Below are 18,617 nucleotides of genomic sequence, written 5' to 3' on the forward strand. Positions count from 1 at the left end.
TATCATATGGTATCTGTTTTTCTCTTTCTGACTTAACTTAGTATGAAAGTCTCTAGTTCCATCCATGTTGCTGCAAATGGCATCATTTTGTTCTTTTTTATGGCTGCATAGTATTCCACTCTGTATATATACCACACCTCCTTAATCTAGTCATCTGTCAATGGACATTTAGGTTGTTTTTCTGTCTTGGCTATTGTGAACAGTGCTGCAATTAACATAGGGGTGCATGTATCTTTTTGAATGAAAATTTTGTCTAGATATATACTTAGGAGTGGGATTGCTTGATCATATGGTAGTTCTATATTTAAATTTCTGAGGTACCTCCATAGAGTTTTCCAAAGTGGTTGTATACCCATCCTTTCTTCTTTCTCCTCCTTTTCTTGGTATCAGACTTGCATCCTGGTCTGAAGGCTCTCACAACCTGCCCAGCTCCCTCTCCACTTTCACAGGTATTTCCCCTATTCAATTATTTGTATGTTTAATCCTGTCTTGGTGTCTACCTCTTGGAGAATCCAGACTAATGTAGCAGATGATTCAGAATGTAGGTTTGTAGGTTAGACACACTGAAAACTATTAGACCTAATGGTAAGGAAATTAGACTTTCTGGATTTTCTGACAGGGTTTTTCTAGCAATACTGTCCCAACTCCAGACCATATTGTAACTTGTCTCACTGGATTCTTTAATCTCTCCATAGCAGGGTGGAGAGGATTTTTGAATTGTTTTAGCAAATCCACCTATATTAAATACCTTAAACTCTACAATGAGTGCCCACTTCTAACATCCATGATGCTAACAAGTCACTAAAATCACCAAAAAAAAAAAATCTATCTTTGACATTCAATATGCTAACAAGCAAAGCATGATTTTTTATCAAAATGATATCATAAAATCTTGCAGTAGCTACTTTTGCACTGTAGCCCTTCTTCATATAAGAGTCTCACTCCATGACTCTTGATAACACCCTGGATGACCATCACTAAAATTCAAGCTTAAATTAATTGACAAATACTTAATATAATGAAATGTTTAAAAGCAAGTTACGGAGTTCCTGTCGTGGCTCAGTTGTTAACGAATCCAACTAGGAACCATGAGGTTGCAGGTTCGATCCCTGGCCTTGCTCAGTGGGTTAAGGATCCGGTGTTGCCGTGAGCTGTGGTGTAGGTCGAGACGCAGCTTGGATCCCGCATTACTGTGGCTCTGGTGTAGGCTGGCGGCTACAGCTCTGATTCGACCCCTAGCCTGGGAACCTCCATATGCCATGGGAGCAGCCCAAGAAATGGCAAAAATAAATAAAAATTTTAAAAAATAAAAATAAAAAAAATAAAAGCAAGTTACAGCCATTGTAGCAGATATAGATATAGAGCATGGCCACCACAGATTTGAGAGGATAAGAATGGTGTTTAAAAATGCTATCAAGGAGGGTAAACTAGTAGTTAATTTGAGTGAAATCCAAGTGCTACACTGCAAAAAGAAACACAATATATTTGAGGAATGAACTGAATATGAAGGAGGTTTGGATGAAGAAAATAAAAGTTCTGTGTTGGTCAATTAAGTTTGAGGAACATGGTAGACATACTTTGGGTGACACTCAATATCCAACACTATTATTTTGGAGTGATTCTCCACTATATTTAGCATTGCAGGGGATAGAATATACTGCCTTCCTCTCTGGAAGTCAAAGCTAGTAGGAGTAATCTTCCTCCCTACCTCACAGCAGCCAAGAGCAATGGCAAGTACCTAGTGGTGGTGTGTCAACGGCAGTGCCCTAAGAAAGCACTGGGAAAAACCTTGGCTATGTTCCTTTCTGCTCCCTCCATTAGTTCACACTTTCTGTCAATTCTGTGGACTCTCCAATCTCCTTAAAATAACCAAAATTGGTTTCTATACTTACAACCAATAATTCTGATTGACATCAAATTAAGATGTCAACTATTTACAAGTATGTGTGCATTAGCCCATCCAACTAGACTATGTGCAAATGCAAGTTTGGGTCATATCTTTTGTTTATTTTGTAAAGTCTCAAAATCTCTTTCTTACCCAGTTCAAGACTCTTTTTCTATATAGGTTTAAGCAGTGCTCGATTTTTCATAAGCAAATGAGCAACAAGTTTCCGAGTATAATTTGAATGAGAAAAATAAAGCCATAGAGTCAGCCATGTGAAAACCTCATTGGCTCTGAAACTTGCTCACTGATTTTTGCTAATTTGTCATCAGAGGCTTTACCCTTCCCCGTTCCCAGTTTACTGATAAGTGATAGGTTCATTTACTGATTGGAGAGGACTACAATTATATTACATATAGGTTACCTCTAATCAGAGAATGACAGAAAAAAAAAAGGTACTTTTAAATTAAGTCTCTATAAATTATATTATTAGATGTACTAGCTATCACTTTGGAATGACTCATTTAAATAACATTTTACAAAGCATTTTCAACAAACACTATTTAGTCTTTACAATAAAAATTTGAAGAAGAGCAATCATCTTCATTTTACCAAGGTCACCCAAATACAAAAGGGCAAAATCAAGACTCAAACTGTCTTGATTCAAAAGCTCATATTGTTAATCAATGTGAAAAGACAAAAGACGAACTGGGAAAACAGCTGCAACCTGTATCACACTTTATAGAAAATACCTAAAAATTAAGGAGAAAAAGACCACAACACAATAAACTAAGCAAAGATATGTACAGAAAGTTCACAGAAAAAGTAATGCAAATGACTCTCAAACTTATTAAAAGATACTCAATATAGCTTATTTATGAAAGATAAATGCAAATGTGAATGTCAGATTGGCAAAAATCCAAAAGTTTGACAACACTGGTAGGATAAAGTAAGGCTGTGATGAAAAAGGTACTCTTCAAAAATTGCTAATGGACAGCAAAATGGTACAACCCCCATGGAGGGAATTTTAGCAATCTCTAGCAAAATTTTACATGTATTTACCCAATGAGCCATCAATCCCACTTGTAGGAATATACGCCAAAGATATGCTTTCAAAAATAAAAAATAACTTATGCACAAGACTATTGTTACTATACTGCAACAGCTTAAGACTGGAAACAACCCAGAAGACTGACTGAATAAACTATGGTAAATCATTCAGTATTGAAGGAATGAGGAAGAAATTCGTATGCTGATACAGGGTCATGGCAGCCAAAAAGGCAGGCTACTTGGAACTTGCTTCCAAAAATAATTTGCTATTAAGGTGCAAGGAGTATACTTTTACTGATGCTTTTTGTTTTTTCACATGGATTTAAATTGCCATCTGGGCATCATCTGCTTTCAGCCTGAAGAACTTCTAGTATTTCTTGTAAGGCAGGTCTACTAGCAACAAAGTCTCTCATTTTTATTTGGGAATATTTTTATTTCATTTTCATTATTAAAAGACAGCTTTGCCGGACAGTTTTGTTTTTTGTCTTCTGTTTTTTGTTTTGTTTGTTTGTTTGTTTTTTGTTTTTACTTTTTAGTGCTGCACCTGCAGCATATGGAGGTTCCCAGGCTAGGGGTCCAATCGCAGCTACAGCTGCCCATCCTACACCACAACTGTAGAAATGCCAGATCCAAGCCCATCTGCAACCTACACTACACCTCAGAGCATTCGTTAACCGCTGAGCCACGAACTCCTGGACAGGTTTTTTTTTTTTTTTTAATTCGAGCACTTTGAATGTACTATCCCACAGCCTTCTGGCTCTTCATTGCTTCTGCTGAAAAGTAGTTGTTAATCTCATTGCAGTTCCCTTGTAACTAGTCATTTTCCTCTTGCTGCCGTCAAGCTTTCATCCTTGTCTGCTATCAGCATTTTTACTATGACATATCTGTTTCTGAATTTCCTTGTGTTTATCCTGTTTGGAGTTTGTTAAACTTTCTTAATGTGGGGATTATTAGCGTTTCATTAAATTGGGGAAGCCGTTATCCATTATTTTTTTGAATATTTTTTCTGCTCCTTCTCCCCTGTCTTTCTGGTACATCTACCACTTGAATGTCAATGTGCTTAATGTTTTTGCACATTGGTCTCTTCTTTGGTCTCTGTTCTTTGGATTACAAATTTTCTGTCAATCGATCTTCAAGTTTGCTGATTCTTTCCTCTAAGTTACTGTAGAATCCCTCTACGAATTTTTCATTTCAGTGACTATACTTTCAACTCCAGAATTTCTATTTGGTTCTTCCTAAGTAATTTCTAGTTCTTTGTTAATACTCCTTAGTTGATGTGGCATTGTCATCATACCTTCCTTTGCTTATTTAATCACGATCTCCTTTAGTTCTTTGAACATTTATAATGGCTACTTTGAAAGTTTTGTCAGTTAAATCCAAAATCTGATCACTCTCACAGGCAGTTTCTGCCTGCTTTTTTTTCCAATGTGAAGGGGATACTTTACCGTTTCTTTACATGTCTTATAATTTTGGGAAGAAACTGCACATTTTAGAAAATATATTGTAGCAACTCTGGGTACTGCTTCCACCTGCAGGACTGTTTATTTGTCTAGTGACTGGATTATTTTAGTGGAGCCTATCCCTCCTTATCCTAGAGTTAAGCCTCTGATATTTCTCCTCAGGACATCCACCTTGGGTCTGCCCACCATCATCCTGGGATGACAGTGGCTTTGGCAGGACTCTCTTTGTCTCTTTCCCTGTCTATAACCAGCTATTAGACTATGACCACTCTATTGTTCTCAACAATGTCCTAGGGCATAAATTACTCCAAAGACCAATCAAATTTGAAATAAATATATATTTATTTCATATTTATAAATATAAATATGATATAAATATAAATATTTGACATATTTGTATAAATACATAAATATATTTATTTTATACTTATGTATATAAATATATTTTACTTATTTTTAATTTTATTTATATAAATAAAATGTATGTTTAATTTTATCTATTTATATAAATAAAATATACAATTATATATTATATAATGTATAATTACTTTTACTTATATAAAATATGTGTATAATATATAATGTAAATACAGTTATATTTATTTATTTTACTTATTTATTATATAAATAAATGTTTTATATTTATATAAATATTTTGTATTTCATATTTTAAGATATATATTTATACACACACACACACACACACACACACACATATATATATATAAAACATATACCTTAGCTCAGTCCACTAAAAAGACTTAGAATAAGCTTAGATATACTAACTCAATATGTAGGCCATGCAGGGAACAGAAGAACATGTTAAATGATACCATGGAGATACAGTCAGCCAAGTCTAGAATTCGGGAAATGCTAGAGGACAAATGACCCAACTTCTTCCACAAGAAAAATGAGGCACAATAAATAGCAAAAGTTTAAAGAAATTTTAGAGACTTATACCAAATGCAAGCGGTTTCTGGATCTTGATTCAAACAAACCAATGACATATGAGGTACTCTGGGAATAATTAGGGAAGTGTGAATACTGAGCAGTTATTAGATGACATTAATAAGTAATTGGATGGTATAACAAATTATAGTTAAACAGCATGGGTCATCAGCCTGTAACTTACAGATGCTCTTTGTAAACTGGGTTCCTTCACATGCAGGGTTCCTTCTTGTCCACTGTTCTGCATCTGCAGATACAACCAACCACTGATCATGTAGTACCTAGTAGTGGAAAAAAATTCACCTATAAGTGAACCAACACAGGTCAAACCCCTGTTGCTTAAGGGTCAATTGTATATTAAAGAACTAGAACTTTTTCAGGTAAGACAATTATATTGTAATTAAAATTTTTAAGAGAGCTTTAAATTTTTGTATTTTGTATTTTGATTTTCTGACGAACAAATGAGCTTCAAAAAGTTATGAGATGATCAGGAAAACTTGATCAGTGACTGCATATTTGATGATATTAAGGAATTAATGTCTTTGTATGATATAATATTATGGTTGTATTTTTAAAGTCCTTATCTTTTATATTTCTATACTGAACTGCCCACCATCATTATACAGCAATTAGATTTTAAAAAGAAAAGGATACTTAAATGTTTTCTGAAGTCTTTATGGAAAAAATGATACTATGCCTGGAATTTACTTTAAAATAATCCAGGCTTTTTGTTACTTTTGCAGGGGCAGGGGTTTTAGGTAAAACAAACTGGACCAGAAGTTACTAACTGCTGAAGATGAGTGATGATTATGCCTAAAGGTTCATTAAACATTTTCTTGACTTTTGTGTATGTTAAAAAGTTCCTATAATGTAAAGTTTTAAAAATGAACAAAAAAGCACTATTCAGTACTCTCTAAAGATATAATAATCTCTGAGGAGTTGTAAGAAGCCTTGATGGGGGCGGAGGGGAGAAGAGCAGGAACAAGGCAGGAACCTCTGGAATGGGGAGGTCTATGGAGAGTACTGCTGTAGGGGACCAGCAGCTGAGCTGTGATCAAGACCTTGTGTATTCCTTATCTTCTTGAGCACTTCTTAGCTAAGCAAGTGGCAGAGTAAACTTCAAGGCCAGGTTTTTAACACATTGTTAAGCCAGACCCCATGTGACAAAATCTACCTTATTTTTCCATGTCCACATTAATCCAAGTCTTAACCATTCTACAAGACCCAACTCAAGTCTTGGCCCCTTCTTAACGTAATGATCTCCCTATTTCCATATTTTTATGACTCCTTTTGGCTTCCTATTTGTTCCCGAATATTGTTAGTGGCTTCCTGATACCTCGTTTCCCAACTTCAGTGAATGCTCCTAAAACTAGGGGTCATGACATATTTTATAAATTATCTCAGGATCAAAAATAATACTATTGGAGTTCCCGTCGTGGCGCAGTGGTTAACGAATCCGACTAGGAACCATGAGGTTTCGGGTTCGGTGCCTGCCCTTGCTCAGTGGGTTGACGATCCGGCGTTGCCGTGAGCTGTGGTGTAGGTTGCAGACGCGGCTCGGATCCCGCGTTGCTGTGGCTCTGGCGTAGGCCAGTGGCTATGGCTCTGATTGGACCCCTAGCCTGGGAACCTCCATATGCCGCGGGAGCGGCCCAAAGAAATAGTAAAAAAAAAAAAAAATACTATCCACAAAGTCGCAGCTCAGTTACTACTTGAATAAATAAAAGCTCTGAAGAAGCCCCAAAGTACATGATCTAATGGTTTACTAAGCAAAGCAGCCAGGGCAGGGGGTGGAAGAGTTCTTTGATCCATCTCTCCTGGTAGTTTCAAAAACTACACACACAACAGTCCTTTTTCTATTCCTATTATGAAGCTGCTGAATATTTTACCACTTCCAGCATGTAAGCAAAAAGCACTGCATCTGGCACTGCATAGAAACGTGAAATTCTTAAAGTTGGGATTTAAACCAAATGAGTTTTTTCCCCTCGAGGTTGTAACCACCACATACAGCTGGGGCCTGGGCTTTTCCTTCACGTGTCCAGCAGGCTATGCTGTACACTAAGAGAATACACCTGCGACGCTTGTGCGAGCACAGTACAGGAGCTGCAGATTTTCAGCAAACATTCTGGTGCATCCCAGGAATAGCAAAGTGGAATCGAGAAAGATTCGAGATCTATAGTAATGCTGCTACCAACTCTGATTCTAAGGCACCGGAAGCTCAAGCTTTTAGATTCAGTGATTAAGAAAGATTCATTTCCACGAAACAACGGGCATTATGCAAAGATATGCAAGATCAAACCATCTGGGAAAACACGCCTGTTTGAAAACTTTTACACGGAAAAATAAAAAGCCGAAGAGTACACGGTTCTCATTTGGCGCGCTCTGGTCCTCACGGGTTACCGCCACCATCTTACCCAGAGAGCTGGTACTGGCCAGTGAAGGGGAGGAACCCACTGCGGGACACAGCAGACGCCTGGGGCTAGCACCCAGCCTCCCGGGGCAAATTGGAGCTCTGGCGGGAACCACCGAGCGCGGACCTCCGCTGCGTCCTAGAGCGGCTGCACGCGGACACAGGCGGCGGCGGACTTCCGCCCGCGAACGTTGCAGCCCCGTGGACGGCTCGGCCTCGCTGCGGGCCTGCGCCTCCCTCGGCTTTTGCCGCGGGCTTCGGGCAGTGGGTGAGTGGGGCAAGGCGTGCCGGCGGGGGGCGGGCGGGGGTCTGCGCCGCCGCGGCCTCCCCCGCGTCTGCCGAATTGGCTGAGTGAGCGGGCGGGCGCGCTTCCTACGTACTCGCGGGCTGGGCCCGGAGCGCAAGGGAGCAAGGATGCGCCTTGTCTACCCCCGAAATCCCCACCCCCTCGCCCCGGGCGGGGGCCTCAGCGGTCCTGCGCTCCTGCCGCCGCTCATCCCTACTTTGCGAGGTGATGCCAACTTGGAGGAGAGGCAGGGCTGGCTAGCGGTCTTAGACCTAGCCTCTGGACCGGACTCGGCCTTGGCCGCTCACTCTATCTCGCGGGCCACGGTTCTTTCATCTCTAAAACGGAGGATGGCAGTATCTGCCCTACGTGCACCACTGAGTGATGGCAGGGTTGGCGCTACCTGCTTGGAAACTCGTTCTCAGTCTGGCAGCCTTTAGAATCACTTGGGCTGCCTTCCAAATGCTGAGCCCCCAGAATCACCAGGTGATATACAGCCAGGATGGAGAACCACTGACCCAATGTCAAATGACAGTACGGTGATGATGTGCGGTGTTCCGACCCGGAATGTGCACGTCCTCCAAAATGGATATAGTCATCAGAAAACAGGCGGCTGTTTTTCTTGTTCTAGAAAACAGGGACCAAAATCTTGTTTGGTTATTTGCTTCCTAGTGCTTAGAATGGTGCATGTCACAAAACATGCACCCCTGTTAAATAAATTAATCTCTGACTACTTCCCGACTTAGTGGAAGAGTTTTGATCATTTGGCTTGTTTTTAAACTTTTATTATGGAAACTTTAAAATATATACGAAAAGAGAATCGTGTATTGAATTCCCAACTCATGATCGATCTTATTTCATCTCTTATCCTCACCCCCACTGGATTATTTTGAAGCAATTCCAAATGTACTATTTCACCCATAAAATGCTTGTGTTTGTTTAGAAAACAGTAACTCCTTCTTAAAACCATTATCAAAGTTACAAGAATTTCACATTACCATCTATCCAGTGAACATTTACATTTTCCCAGTTGCTTTTTCCTCCCATTATCAGTTAGTAGTACACATCAGAATTCTGACAAGCTACACATGGGCTCCTGTCTTTTAATCTCTTTATCACCTCCCTCTTTACTAAATTTTTCCTTGCATTGTACTTGTTGAAGAAGCCAAATCATTTGTCCTATAGTGTTTCCCACATACTGTATTTTGCTTTTTCCATGCACATTCCTTTAATCAACTGGTATATAGATTTAAGCCTTTAAAGGTTCTACTTTATGGCAAGAAAACCTAAGTTACTGTGTACTTCATCTCATCAGGAGTTGGATTAGGTCTTGTCTCTGTCGTGTTAAGAACGATCTATCGGAGTTCCCGTCGTGGCGCAGTGGTTAACGAATCCGACTAGGAACCATGAGGTTTCGGGTTCTGTCCCTGCCCTTGCTCAGTGGGATCCGGCGTTGCCGTGAGCTGTGGTGTAGGTTGCAGACGCGGCTCGGATCCCGCATTGTTGTGGCTCTGGCGTGGGCCAGTGGCTACAGCTCCGATTCGACCCCTAGCCTGGGAACCTCCATATGCCGCGGGAGCAGCCCAAAGAAATAGCGAAAAAAAAAAAAAAAAGAACGATCTATCAGTGGACATTTTCTGTACAAATTGTACTGCTGGGTAACTAATTGCCCAAGGAAGTACAGAAGGATGTCAGCTACTACCTCCAGAAGGAATGACAGAATATCACCTTTTTGCAACCCCCAATGAAATAATGGATCCTGGCGATTATCATTAATGGCTGTTAACATCAGAAAAAGAGAGAGCCAGACAGCATGTACTTACTGATGGAAGTAACCAATACCACTTATCAAGTATACTTAGATGATGGTGGGTGATATAGATGAAACAAGATTGACCATGAGTCGATAATTATTGAAGCTCAGTGATGGGAGGGAATGCGACAGTGCATTATACTAATCTCTCTGCTTTTGTATGTGTTGGATATGTCTCATGGCGAAGTTTTTATTTTTAAAGATAGACTGGTTGGCCTGTGTGAGTTCAGGTCAACCTGACCCATCCATTTAGTTCTCCATTAGCCTTTTGCTAGGTGGTTCTCAAAACTGACTGCGTGTTAGACTCATAGGAGAAGAATTTTTTAAATGCTAAAATGCATATCTCACTTGCAGAATTTCCTGTTTAATTGTTCTGGGATGGAGCCCAATCATTTTTATGTTTTAGAAGCTCTCCAGGTGATTCTAATACTCTCCAGGGTTCTGTACCACTGGCCTAGATCTATTATTTGTTACAGATTGCAAAGTGATTAAATTCTGTTATATCTTCTGCACTTAGTACCTTAATTTTTTTTTTTTTTTTTTTTTTTTTTTGGCCACTCCTCAGCACTGGCCAGGGATCAGATCTGAGCTACAGCTGAGAACTAAACTGCAGCCATAGCAACACCGAATCCTTAACCCACTGTGCAGGGCTGGGGATGGAACCCACGCGACAACACTCCCCAGACACTGCCTATCCTGTTGTGCCACAGCAGGAGCTCCTACCTTAATTTTTTTAACTTTCTACATTCTGTTTATTTTCACATTTCTTGCAAACTTCAATAAGAAAGCCTCTGTAAATAAACTACTTAATTATCTGAGGAAGTCTTGATCTTGGGAGTGAAAATGTGGAATAAATGGAAAGGACACTAGCAGTAATAAAGACTTGTCTGTGGGGTGCAGAGATGCACCACCCTCCTGTTGTATGGTTGTGGGGTAAGGTGTGTTTGTGAGGAGCTGACTATATCCCCCAATAGAAAGGAAGATTAGATGATGTATAGTTAGAAAAGCATATTTAGGATTATGATACATTTTTTAAAGATCAGTATTAAATTAAAAAAATTAAAATCAGGAGTTCCCGTCGTGGCGCAGTGGTTAACGAATCCGACTAGGAACCATGAGGTTGCGGGTTCGGTCCCTGCCCTTGCTCAGTGGGTTAACGATCCGGTGTTGCCGTGAGCTGTGGTGTAGGTTGCAGACGCGGCTCGGATCCCGCGTTGCTGTGGCTCTGGCGTAGGCCGGTGGCTACAGCTCCGATTCATCCCCTAGACTGGGAACCTCCATATGCCGCGGGAGCGGCCCAAGAAATAGCAACAATAACAACAACAACAACAACAAAAAAAGACAAAAGACCAAAAAAAAAAAAAATTAAAATCAAATGCTATTTATTGTAACAAACAATTCAAAGACTTAAATAAAAATTAGTAATCCTCCCCATCACACCATCATTTTAGTCATTCCTGAGATAACCAGTATCAGCAATATGGTGTGTATCCTTCCTCTCCAGACTTTTTCTGTCTTGCATAATGTAGGGGTTTGGGCATTGTTATTAAAAAATGACATTATATCATAACCATCTGTAACTTTTCTCATTGTCATCCCTCCAGGACAAGAATTATAGACCTGACCTAGCTGCAGAATAAATAGTTAATGATATGAATATACAAAGAATATTCAATTGTTTCTCTGTTAGATATATACATATATTCATATGTCTTACAAACTTTAAACACCTTAAAAGTACCACAATAAACATTGTACATAGACCTTTTATTTCTATAGGGTAGATTCCAAAAATGAGATTGCTGGGTTAAATTATATTGTTGTTGGCAGTGTCATTTTCCCTTGTCCTGGTTAGTACTGGATACTACTACTATTTGCCGGCTGATGTGTGGAAAATGATGCCTCTTTGTTTCTTTAATTTGCATTTCCTCTAACTACTGCTGGACTGAGCACTTTTCATGCCTATTGACTGTTTGGATTTCTTCTGTGAATTTCCTATGTATTTTCCCAGTCTTATTTTTCTATTGTATCAATTATTATTTTTGGTTTTGAACGTATTTGCAGAAACCTGTCTAAGGGGCATTACTATCATATAGTGTAAAGAGTTTTCTGCAGGTGTTTCTTTGTTTCCTTGACTTAAAGAGTCTTTCAGGGATATATGAAAGTTTTTATGTAGTAAAAATGTCTGTTTTTAAAAATTTGGGGGGGTGGTTTGTGTTTGCCAGTAAGGGCTTTCTCATCCCCAAAGTTACATACATATTCTCCTAATTGTTTTCTCCCCCACAAGCCTTCATTTTTATTTAATTAATTAATTTATTTATTTATTTTTGCTTTTGAGGGCTGCACCCACAGCAAATGGAGGTTCCCCAGGCTAGGGGTCGAATTACAGCTACAGCTGCCGGCCTATGCCACAGCCACAGCGGTGCCAGATCTGAGCCACATCTGCAAGCTACACCACAGCTCATGGCAACACTGGATCCTTAACCCACTGAGCAAGGCCAGGGATAGAGCCTGAAACCTCATGGTTCCTAGTTGGATTCATTTCCACTGATCCATGACGGGAACTCCATGTTCTCCTATATTTTTGAACATATTTTTTTGGAACTTTTACATTTCTAAACAACATGGAATGTATTTTTATATACAATGCAAAACATGACTCTCGCTTTTTACCTTTTTCTGCAGAGTAGCCTATTATGTCAGTGCTGTTCATTAAATTCGCCATCCTTTTTACACTTTTGCTGTATTTTGACTTCCTTACATATCTAGGTTTATTTCTGGACTAACCCTTCTCTATCACCTCTTTTTTTTAATGCCAGTATATTTGTGCCAGTATTCTTTTTTCATGATGCCTGATTAGTATAGGAAGTGTTAATATCTAGAAAGAAAAGTCACTACTCACTACTTTGTATACTTTGTGTATATGTACTTTTTTTTCATTTTTTTTATTACTCAAATGAATTTATCACATCTGTAGTTGTATAATGATCATAACAATCTGATTTCACAGGATTTCCATCCCACAGCCCAAGCACATCCCCCCACCCCCCAAACTGTCTCCTCCGGAGACCATAAGTTTTTCAATGTCTGTGAGTCAGTATCTGTTCTGCAAAGAAGTTCCGTCTGTCCTTTTTTTCAGATTCCACATGTCAGTGAAAGCATTTGATGTTGGTGTCTCATTGTATGGCTGACTTCACTTAGCATGTACATGTACTTTTCATGTATTGACGTGTTTTTTCTTCTATGCGATCTTTGGGTTGCTTATGTTTCAAGATAAATCTCGCTAGAAATCTGATAGAATTTCCATTAAATGTATGTACATTAATTATGAAAAGATAGACATTTCTGTGATATCGAATTTTCCTGTAAAGCTAGCTAACGTGTATCTCTTTTTGGATCTTTCGGGATCTTTCCTGTGAACTTTATTTCTTGTTGTTTTATAAGGCTCTTTTTTTTTCCTCTTGTGACTAAGTTTTTTTTCCCCTGATTTTTATTTTTATCTGGTTATTGCTAGGACTGAGAAAAGTTTTTGATTGGTTTTCCCCCCATTGATAATGTATTTATCCAGCTCTCTCAAATTTTCTGTTTTACTAGTTTTCTTAAAATTATGTTTGTTTTCTTCTGTGCTGTCAGTGTAGATAATCTGGATAATTGGTTTATGCTTCTTTCTTTTCTTTTTTTGGTTTTTTTTTCTTTTTTCTTTCTTTTTTTTTTTTTTTTTAAGGCTGCACCCTCAGCATATAGAGGTTCCCAGTCTAGGGGTCAAATAGGAGCTCTAGCTGCTGGCCTATGCATGGGCCTATCACCATGGGCACCAGAGATAGCACTTAGCATCATTAAGTTCTTGCCCAGAACCTCCCTAGGGTTGTTTATTGTTTATTGGAAAGACTTGTTTAAAAATGAATAAGCAGAAAGTACAGAGTTCTCACATGCTCACTCCTACCCAACTTCCCCTAATATTAATGTCTTGTGGAGTTCCCTAGTGGCTCAGTGGGTTAAGGGTCTGGCTTTGTTACTGCTGTGGCATGGGTTCAATCCCTGGTCTGGGAAGTTTGGGATGGCACAGATGTGGCTCTCCCCCCAAAAAAAGAGAGAAACCCCAAAAAACATCCTGCGTTAGTGTGGTACTATATTGATGAGCCAATATTGATACATTATAATTAGCTAAGTTTATGGAGTTCCTGTTGTGGCTCAGCAGTTATCAAACCCAGCTAGCTTCCATGAGGACGCGGGTTTGATCCCTGGCCTTGTTCAGTGGGTTAAGGATCTGGCATTGCTGTGAGCTATGGTGTAGGTCGTAGACGGAGCTCGGATTCTGCGTTGTTGTGGCTCTGGCGTAGGCCAGCAGCTGCAGTTCTGATTGGATTCCTAGCCTGGGAAACTCCATATGCCGAGGGCACGGCCCTAAAAGACAAAAAAAACACTAAGTTTACATAGGGTTGATTCACTCTTTGTGTTGTCCATTCTGTGGGTTTTGACCAATGTACAGTGACTGAGTGTCTGATTTACTATATCATACAGAATAGTCTTGCTGCCCTAAAAATCCCATATGCTCCACCTATTCATCCCTCTGTCCCTTCCCGCAAACCACTATCTTTCTACTATCCTCATAGTTTTGCCTTTTCCAGAATGTCAGATAGTTGGAATTCAACTATAGTTTTTAATTGACTGGGTTTGGCTTTTTAAAAATTGGTTTATTTCTTGGTGTGTGAGCAATCAAACAAGGTTTTTAGTTGACTGAGTTTGGCTTTTTAAAAATTGATTTATTTCTGTTTTTGCTAACTTGTGATTTGAACTAATAAAGAATTACTAGGATACATTTATGATGGAGCATGATAATGTGAGAAAAAAGAATGTATTCATGTATGTGTAACTGGGTCACCATGCTGTACAGTAGGAAAAAAATAAAAGGTAAAATAAATTAAAAATATTTAAAAAAAGAATTACTACGATAACAAAGATCTTTCTTTGGATTTCTGTGGAAAATTATTACAGAACAGGAATCCAAAGTGTTCTGAATTACCAAAACATAGGTAACAGTGAAGACACACACGAACTGATTTTTGGTGATTTTGAACAGTGATGTATGATAACTGATAAGTGATCTTGTTGCAGGGTGAAAGATGTCTATGGATGTGACATTTCTGGGGACAGGTGCAGCATACCCATCGCCAACCCGAGGTGCCTCTGCTCTGGTCCTTCGGTGTGAAGGTGAATGCTGGCTCTTTGACTGTGGGGAGGGAACCCAGACACAGCTTATGAAAAGCCAGCTTAAAGCAGGTGAGTGCGCATTCGGCTATCTCATTAAGGCTGTCTCTTGTTCTGCTTCATTTTCTTGGCTCTTCTTGGGCCTTTTGCCCAGAAACAGTCCTGACAGTTGCATCGAATTTCAGTTCTGGGGCCCTGGCAAGACTTGGACGGCACTAAGGCATCTTGCCACACCCACTGGACTAACTTTTCTTCCCTTCCCTTCCCTTTCTTTCCATTTACTTACTTGCTTTTCATTCTTCCTGTAAATGTTGATAGCAGGGATTCATAAAGACTTAGAGGGTGGAGGATGCAGCAGGATACATCAGACATATTAGATATACTTATTTTCAACAGGAAACAGGTGTACGTATCATGAGAGGATACACAGGGCGGTAGATGTCCTGGGAAGTGAGGTATTCTTTTCCACTTGAGGTTATCAGGGTTGGCATCTCAGAGAAGGTGACCCTTGAGTCACTGAAGGAAGAGGAAGGGTTCCCTGGGCTAGGGAGGAGAAGGGCCTTCTGGCCAGAAGGAGCAGAGTGGGCCTCGAACCAGGCAGACCAAAGAGTACAGTGTTCACCAGAGCCTTGGCCCAGAGTCAGGCAGACCAGGATTCCAGTCCCCGCTGCGTCTTGGCTTATTACCTTAACAGATCAGCAAACTTCAGCTTTACTTTCCTCATCTCTAAAATGGGGTTAAAAATTCACCTTAGAAGGGGTGTTGTGAGAATTGTATGTAATAATCCCTTCTCTGTGTGGCTGTCTCCTTCTCATCAGTTAAATCTTAGCGTAAATGCTATCTCTTCAAAGGTTTTCCTTCTACCTCCGGGGTAAAGCAATAGCTCCCTCACCGCAGACATTTTACTGCTTTGTGCTATTTTTATTGACTTGTCAGTATCATCACTATCTAAAATTACGTTATTTAAATAGCTCTTTCTGTGTTCACTGTGCATTTCCCTGTGCAATAAATACAGTGATCACTTATGTACCTAGTAGATGCCTGGTAATATCAGCTCAGTTAATGCATGAATAAGATGTTCAACACTTAGTACACTGCCTCTCATTTGTTAGGTCTTGATAAATGGTAGTTACTGAAATTATTCCTATAACTTGTCACAGTGCATGGCATTTTATGTCTAAAGAAAAGCTAGTTCTGGCATCCAAAGATCTCTTAGTCTAGTGGTGGAAATTGGAAACATCATGCAGATAGTCATGGTGTAATGTGATAAGTAAGAATAATGGAGGTGTTTTCTAACTACTTTTGAAGCACAAAAGAGGGGGACAGTAACTGTATCTGAGTGATCAGGGAAAGCATCCCAGAGATGGTAACAGTAGATCTAGGATCTAAGAGATGAATAAAAGTTCCTTTGGGGAGAGAAGTAGAAATGAACAGTCAATGAACAGACAACAAAGTGAGCAACAAGGGAGTTTCCAGGAGAGAAATGACATACTTAGGGAATATTAAGCCTTCCAGAACTTTGAGTACCTGGCTAGGATAGAGGAGAGATAAGAGTACTGAAAAGGAAAAAAAGAGTAAGTGAGAGCCTGGCCATATATCCAGAGAAAACTCTCATTCAAAAAGATACATGCAGGAGTTCCCTGGTGGTACAGTGGGTTAAGGATCAGATGTTGTCACTGCTGTGGCAGGGATTCAATGCCTGGCCCAGCCACAAAAAACGAAACAAAACAAAAAAACGCTACATGTACCCCAGTGTTCATTGCAGCCCTAGGTACAATAGCCAAGACAAGGAAGCAACCTAAATGCCCATCAACAGAGGAATGGATAAAGAAGATGTGGTACATATATACAATGAAATATTATCCAGCCATTAAAAGAATGAAATAGTGCCATGTGCAGCAGTATGAATGGACTAGAGATTATCATACCAAGTGAAGCAAGCCAGAAAGATAACTTGTATGTGGAATCTAAAATATGACACGTAAGAATTTATTAATGGAACAGAAACAGACTCACAGACACAGAAAACAAACTTATGGTTACCAAAGAGGAAAGAGAGTGAGGGTGAAGATAAATTAGGACTTTGAGATTAACATATACAAACTACTATATATAAAATAGGTAAACCAAGGGCCTACTGTATAGCACAGGGAACCATATTCAGGATCCTGTAATACACCATAATGGAAAAGAATATGAAGAAGAATACCTATATATGTATAACCAGATCACTTTGCTGTGCACCAGAAACTACCATAACATTGAAAAATCAACTCTACTACCATTTTTTAAATTAATTCAATTAAATAAAAAATGCATGAGTGTATAACAAAAAAAAAAGTGAGGACATGAGGGCAGACTATGGGACATAGACTATGTGGCATATGGAGGTTCCCAGGCTAGGGGTAGAATCGGAGCTACAGCTGCCGGCCTGTGCCACAGCCACAGCAACGCCAGATCCGAGCTGTGTCTGCAACCTACACCACAGCTCACAGCAATGTCAGATCCTTAACCCACTGGCAAGCCAGGGATCAAACCCGCAACCTCATGCTTCATTAAAACTTTTTAAGCAGAGGTATGACATGGTCCGATTTGTGTTTTAGGACAATTTTCCAATGGAAAATATATTGGGAGAGAGAGAATAGCATCAGGAGCCCAGTTCTAAGGCAGTTGCATTTATCTGAGAGAGAGATGAAAATGTTGAAGCAGGAAGTAGGGATAAGGATAAAGATAAGAGACTCAACCAAAGAGCCCACAGGAGGTGGCATCTGATTGAAAGTCTAAGATGTAAAGAATTGAAGAGTTATTACAAGTTATAGGTGGTTTCCCAGACCTAGATTGGAAGTTAGAGAAAGATGTTTTGGAGGAAGAAACTAATGCATATTACTTGGCACGTGTGGCCTTGAGGTATACACAGTTCAGCCCTGTCTTATGTTGGAACCCTGAGGTCAGCAGGTACTATGGTTTACCTCCTTTGGCTCGCACAGGGGTTCCTTCCATGAGAACCTTCGGGTTAGGCACATGCCACAGTGGATGGAGACTGTAATACTTAACATTTTAAAGAATAGGGGTTGAAGTGGAAAGGTGATTAAAATAGAAATAGGCAACTGTTAAGTGTTAAGAGGTCTGGGCAGTTCCCGTCATGGCTCAGTGGTTAATGAATCCAACTAGGAACCATGAAGTTGCGGGTTTGATCCCTGGCCTTGCTCAGTGGGTTAAGGATATGGCATTGCCATGTGATGTAGGTCGCAGACGTGGCTTAGATCTGGCGTTGCTGTGGCTCTGGCGTAAGCTGGCGGCTACAACTCTGATTAGACCCCTAGCCTGGGAACCTCCTTATGCCACGGGTGTGGCTGTAGAAAAGACAAAAAAAAAAAAAAGAGGTTTTGGTGTGGGGCTAAGTCTTTACTTTTTACTTAGTACCTGTATCAGTTATCTAATGCTGCAAGCATATTATAAATCTACTAGCTTGTTTGCCTTTATCATCTCATAGTCAGGGAATTTGTGAGTCAGGGAATTTGAGTCTGGCTTCACTAGATTCTCTACTTCAAGATCTCACT

The 18,617-nt window shown here is 39.7% G+C and overlaps 2 protein-coding genes across 6 annotated transcripts in view; both read left to right on the forward strand.

Moving 5' to 3' along the window:
- SMAD4 (SMAD family member 4) overlaps positions 1–18,617 on the forward strand; it is a 651,075-nt gene that overhangs the window by 529,882 nt on the left and 102,576 nt on the right. The gene's annotated exons all lie outside the window — the stretch shown is intronic.
- The window catches only part of ELAC1 (elaC ribonuclease Z 1), a 45,054-nt gene continuing 34,371 nt past the window's right edge, over positions 7,935–18,617 (forward strand). For 4 of the 5 annotated variants that reach the window (XM_084966224.1, XM_084966246.1, XM_003121444.7 and 1 more), the window contains exons 1-2: positions 7,935–8,018; positions 14,965–15,129. In XM_084966224.1, the coding sequence (XP_084822350.1) occupies positions 14,973–15,129 (157 nt within the window). In that variant the 5' untranslated portion in view covers positions 7,935–8,018; positions 14,965–14,972. Of the gene's footprint in view, positions 8,708–12,381; positions 15,130–18,617 lie in introns of all 5 variants that reach the window. The other variant, XM_084966213.1, reaches the window with a different exon arrangement.

This window comes from Sus scrofa, chromosome 1 (assembly GCF_054392235.1).
Source record: "Sus scrofa isolate SSC_HxYL_T2T_F1_AM1 chromosome 1, Sscrofa_HxYL_maternal_Yorkshire_Landrace_v2.0, whole genome shotgun sequence".
Lineage (NCBI taxonomy): Eukaryota > Metazoa > Chordata > Mammalia > Artiodactyla > Suidae > Sus > Sus scrofa.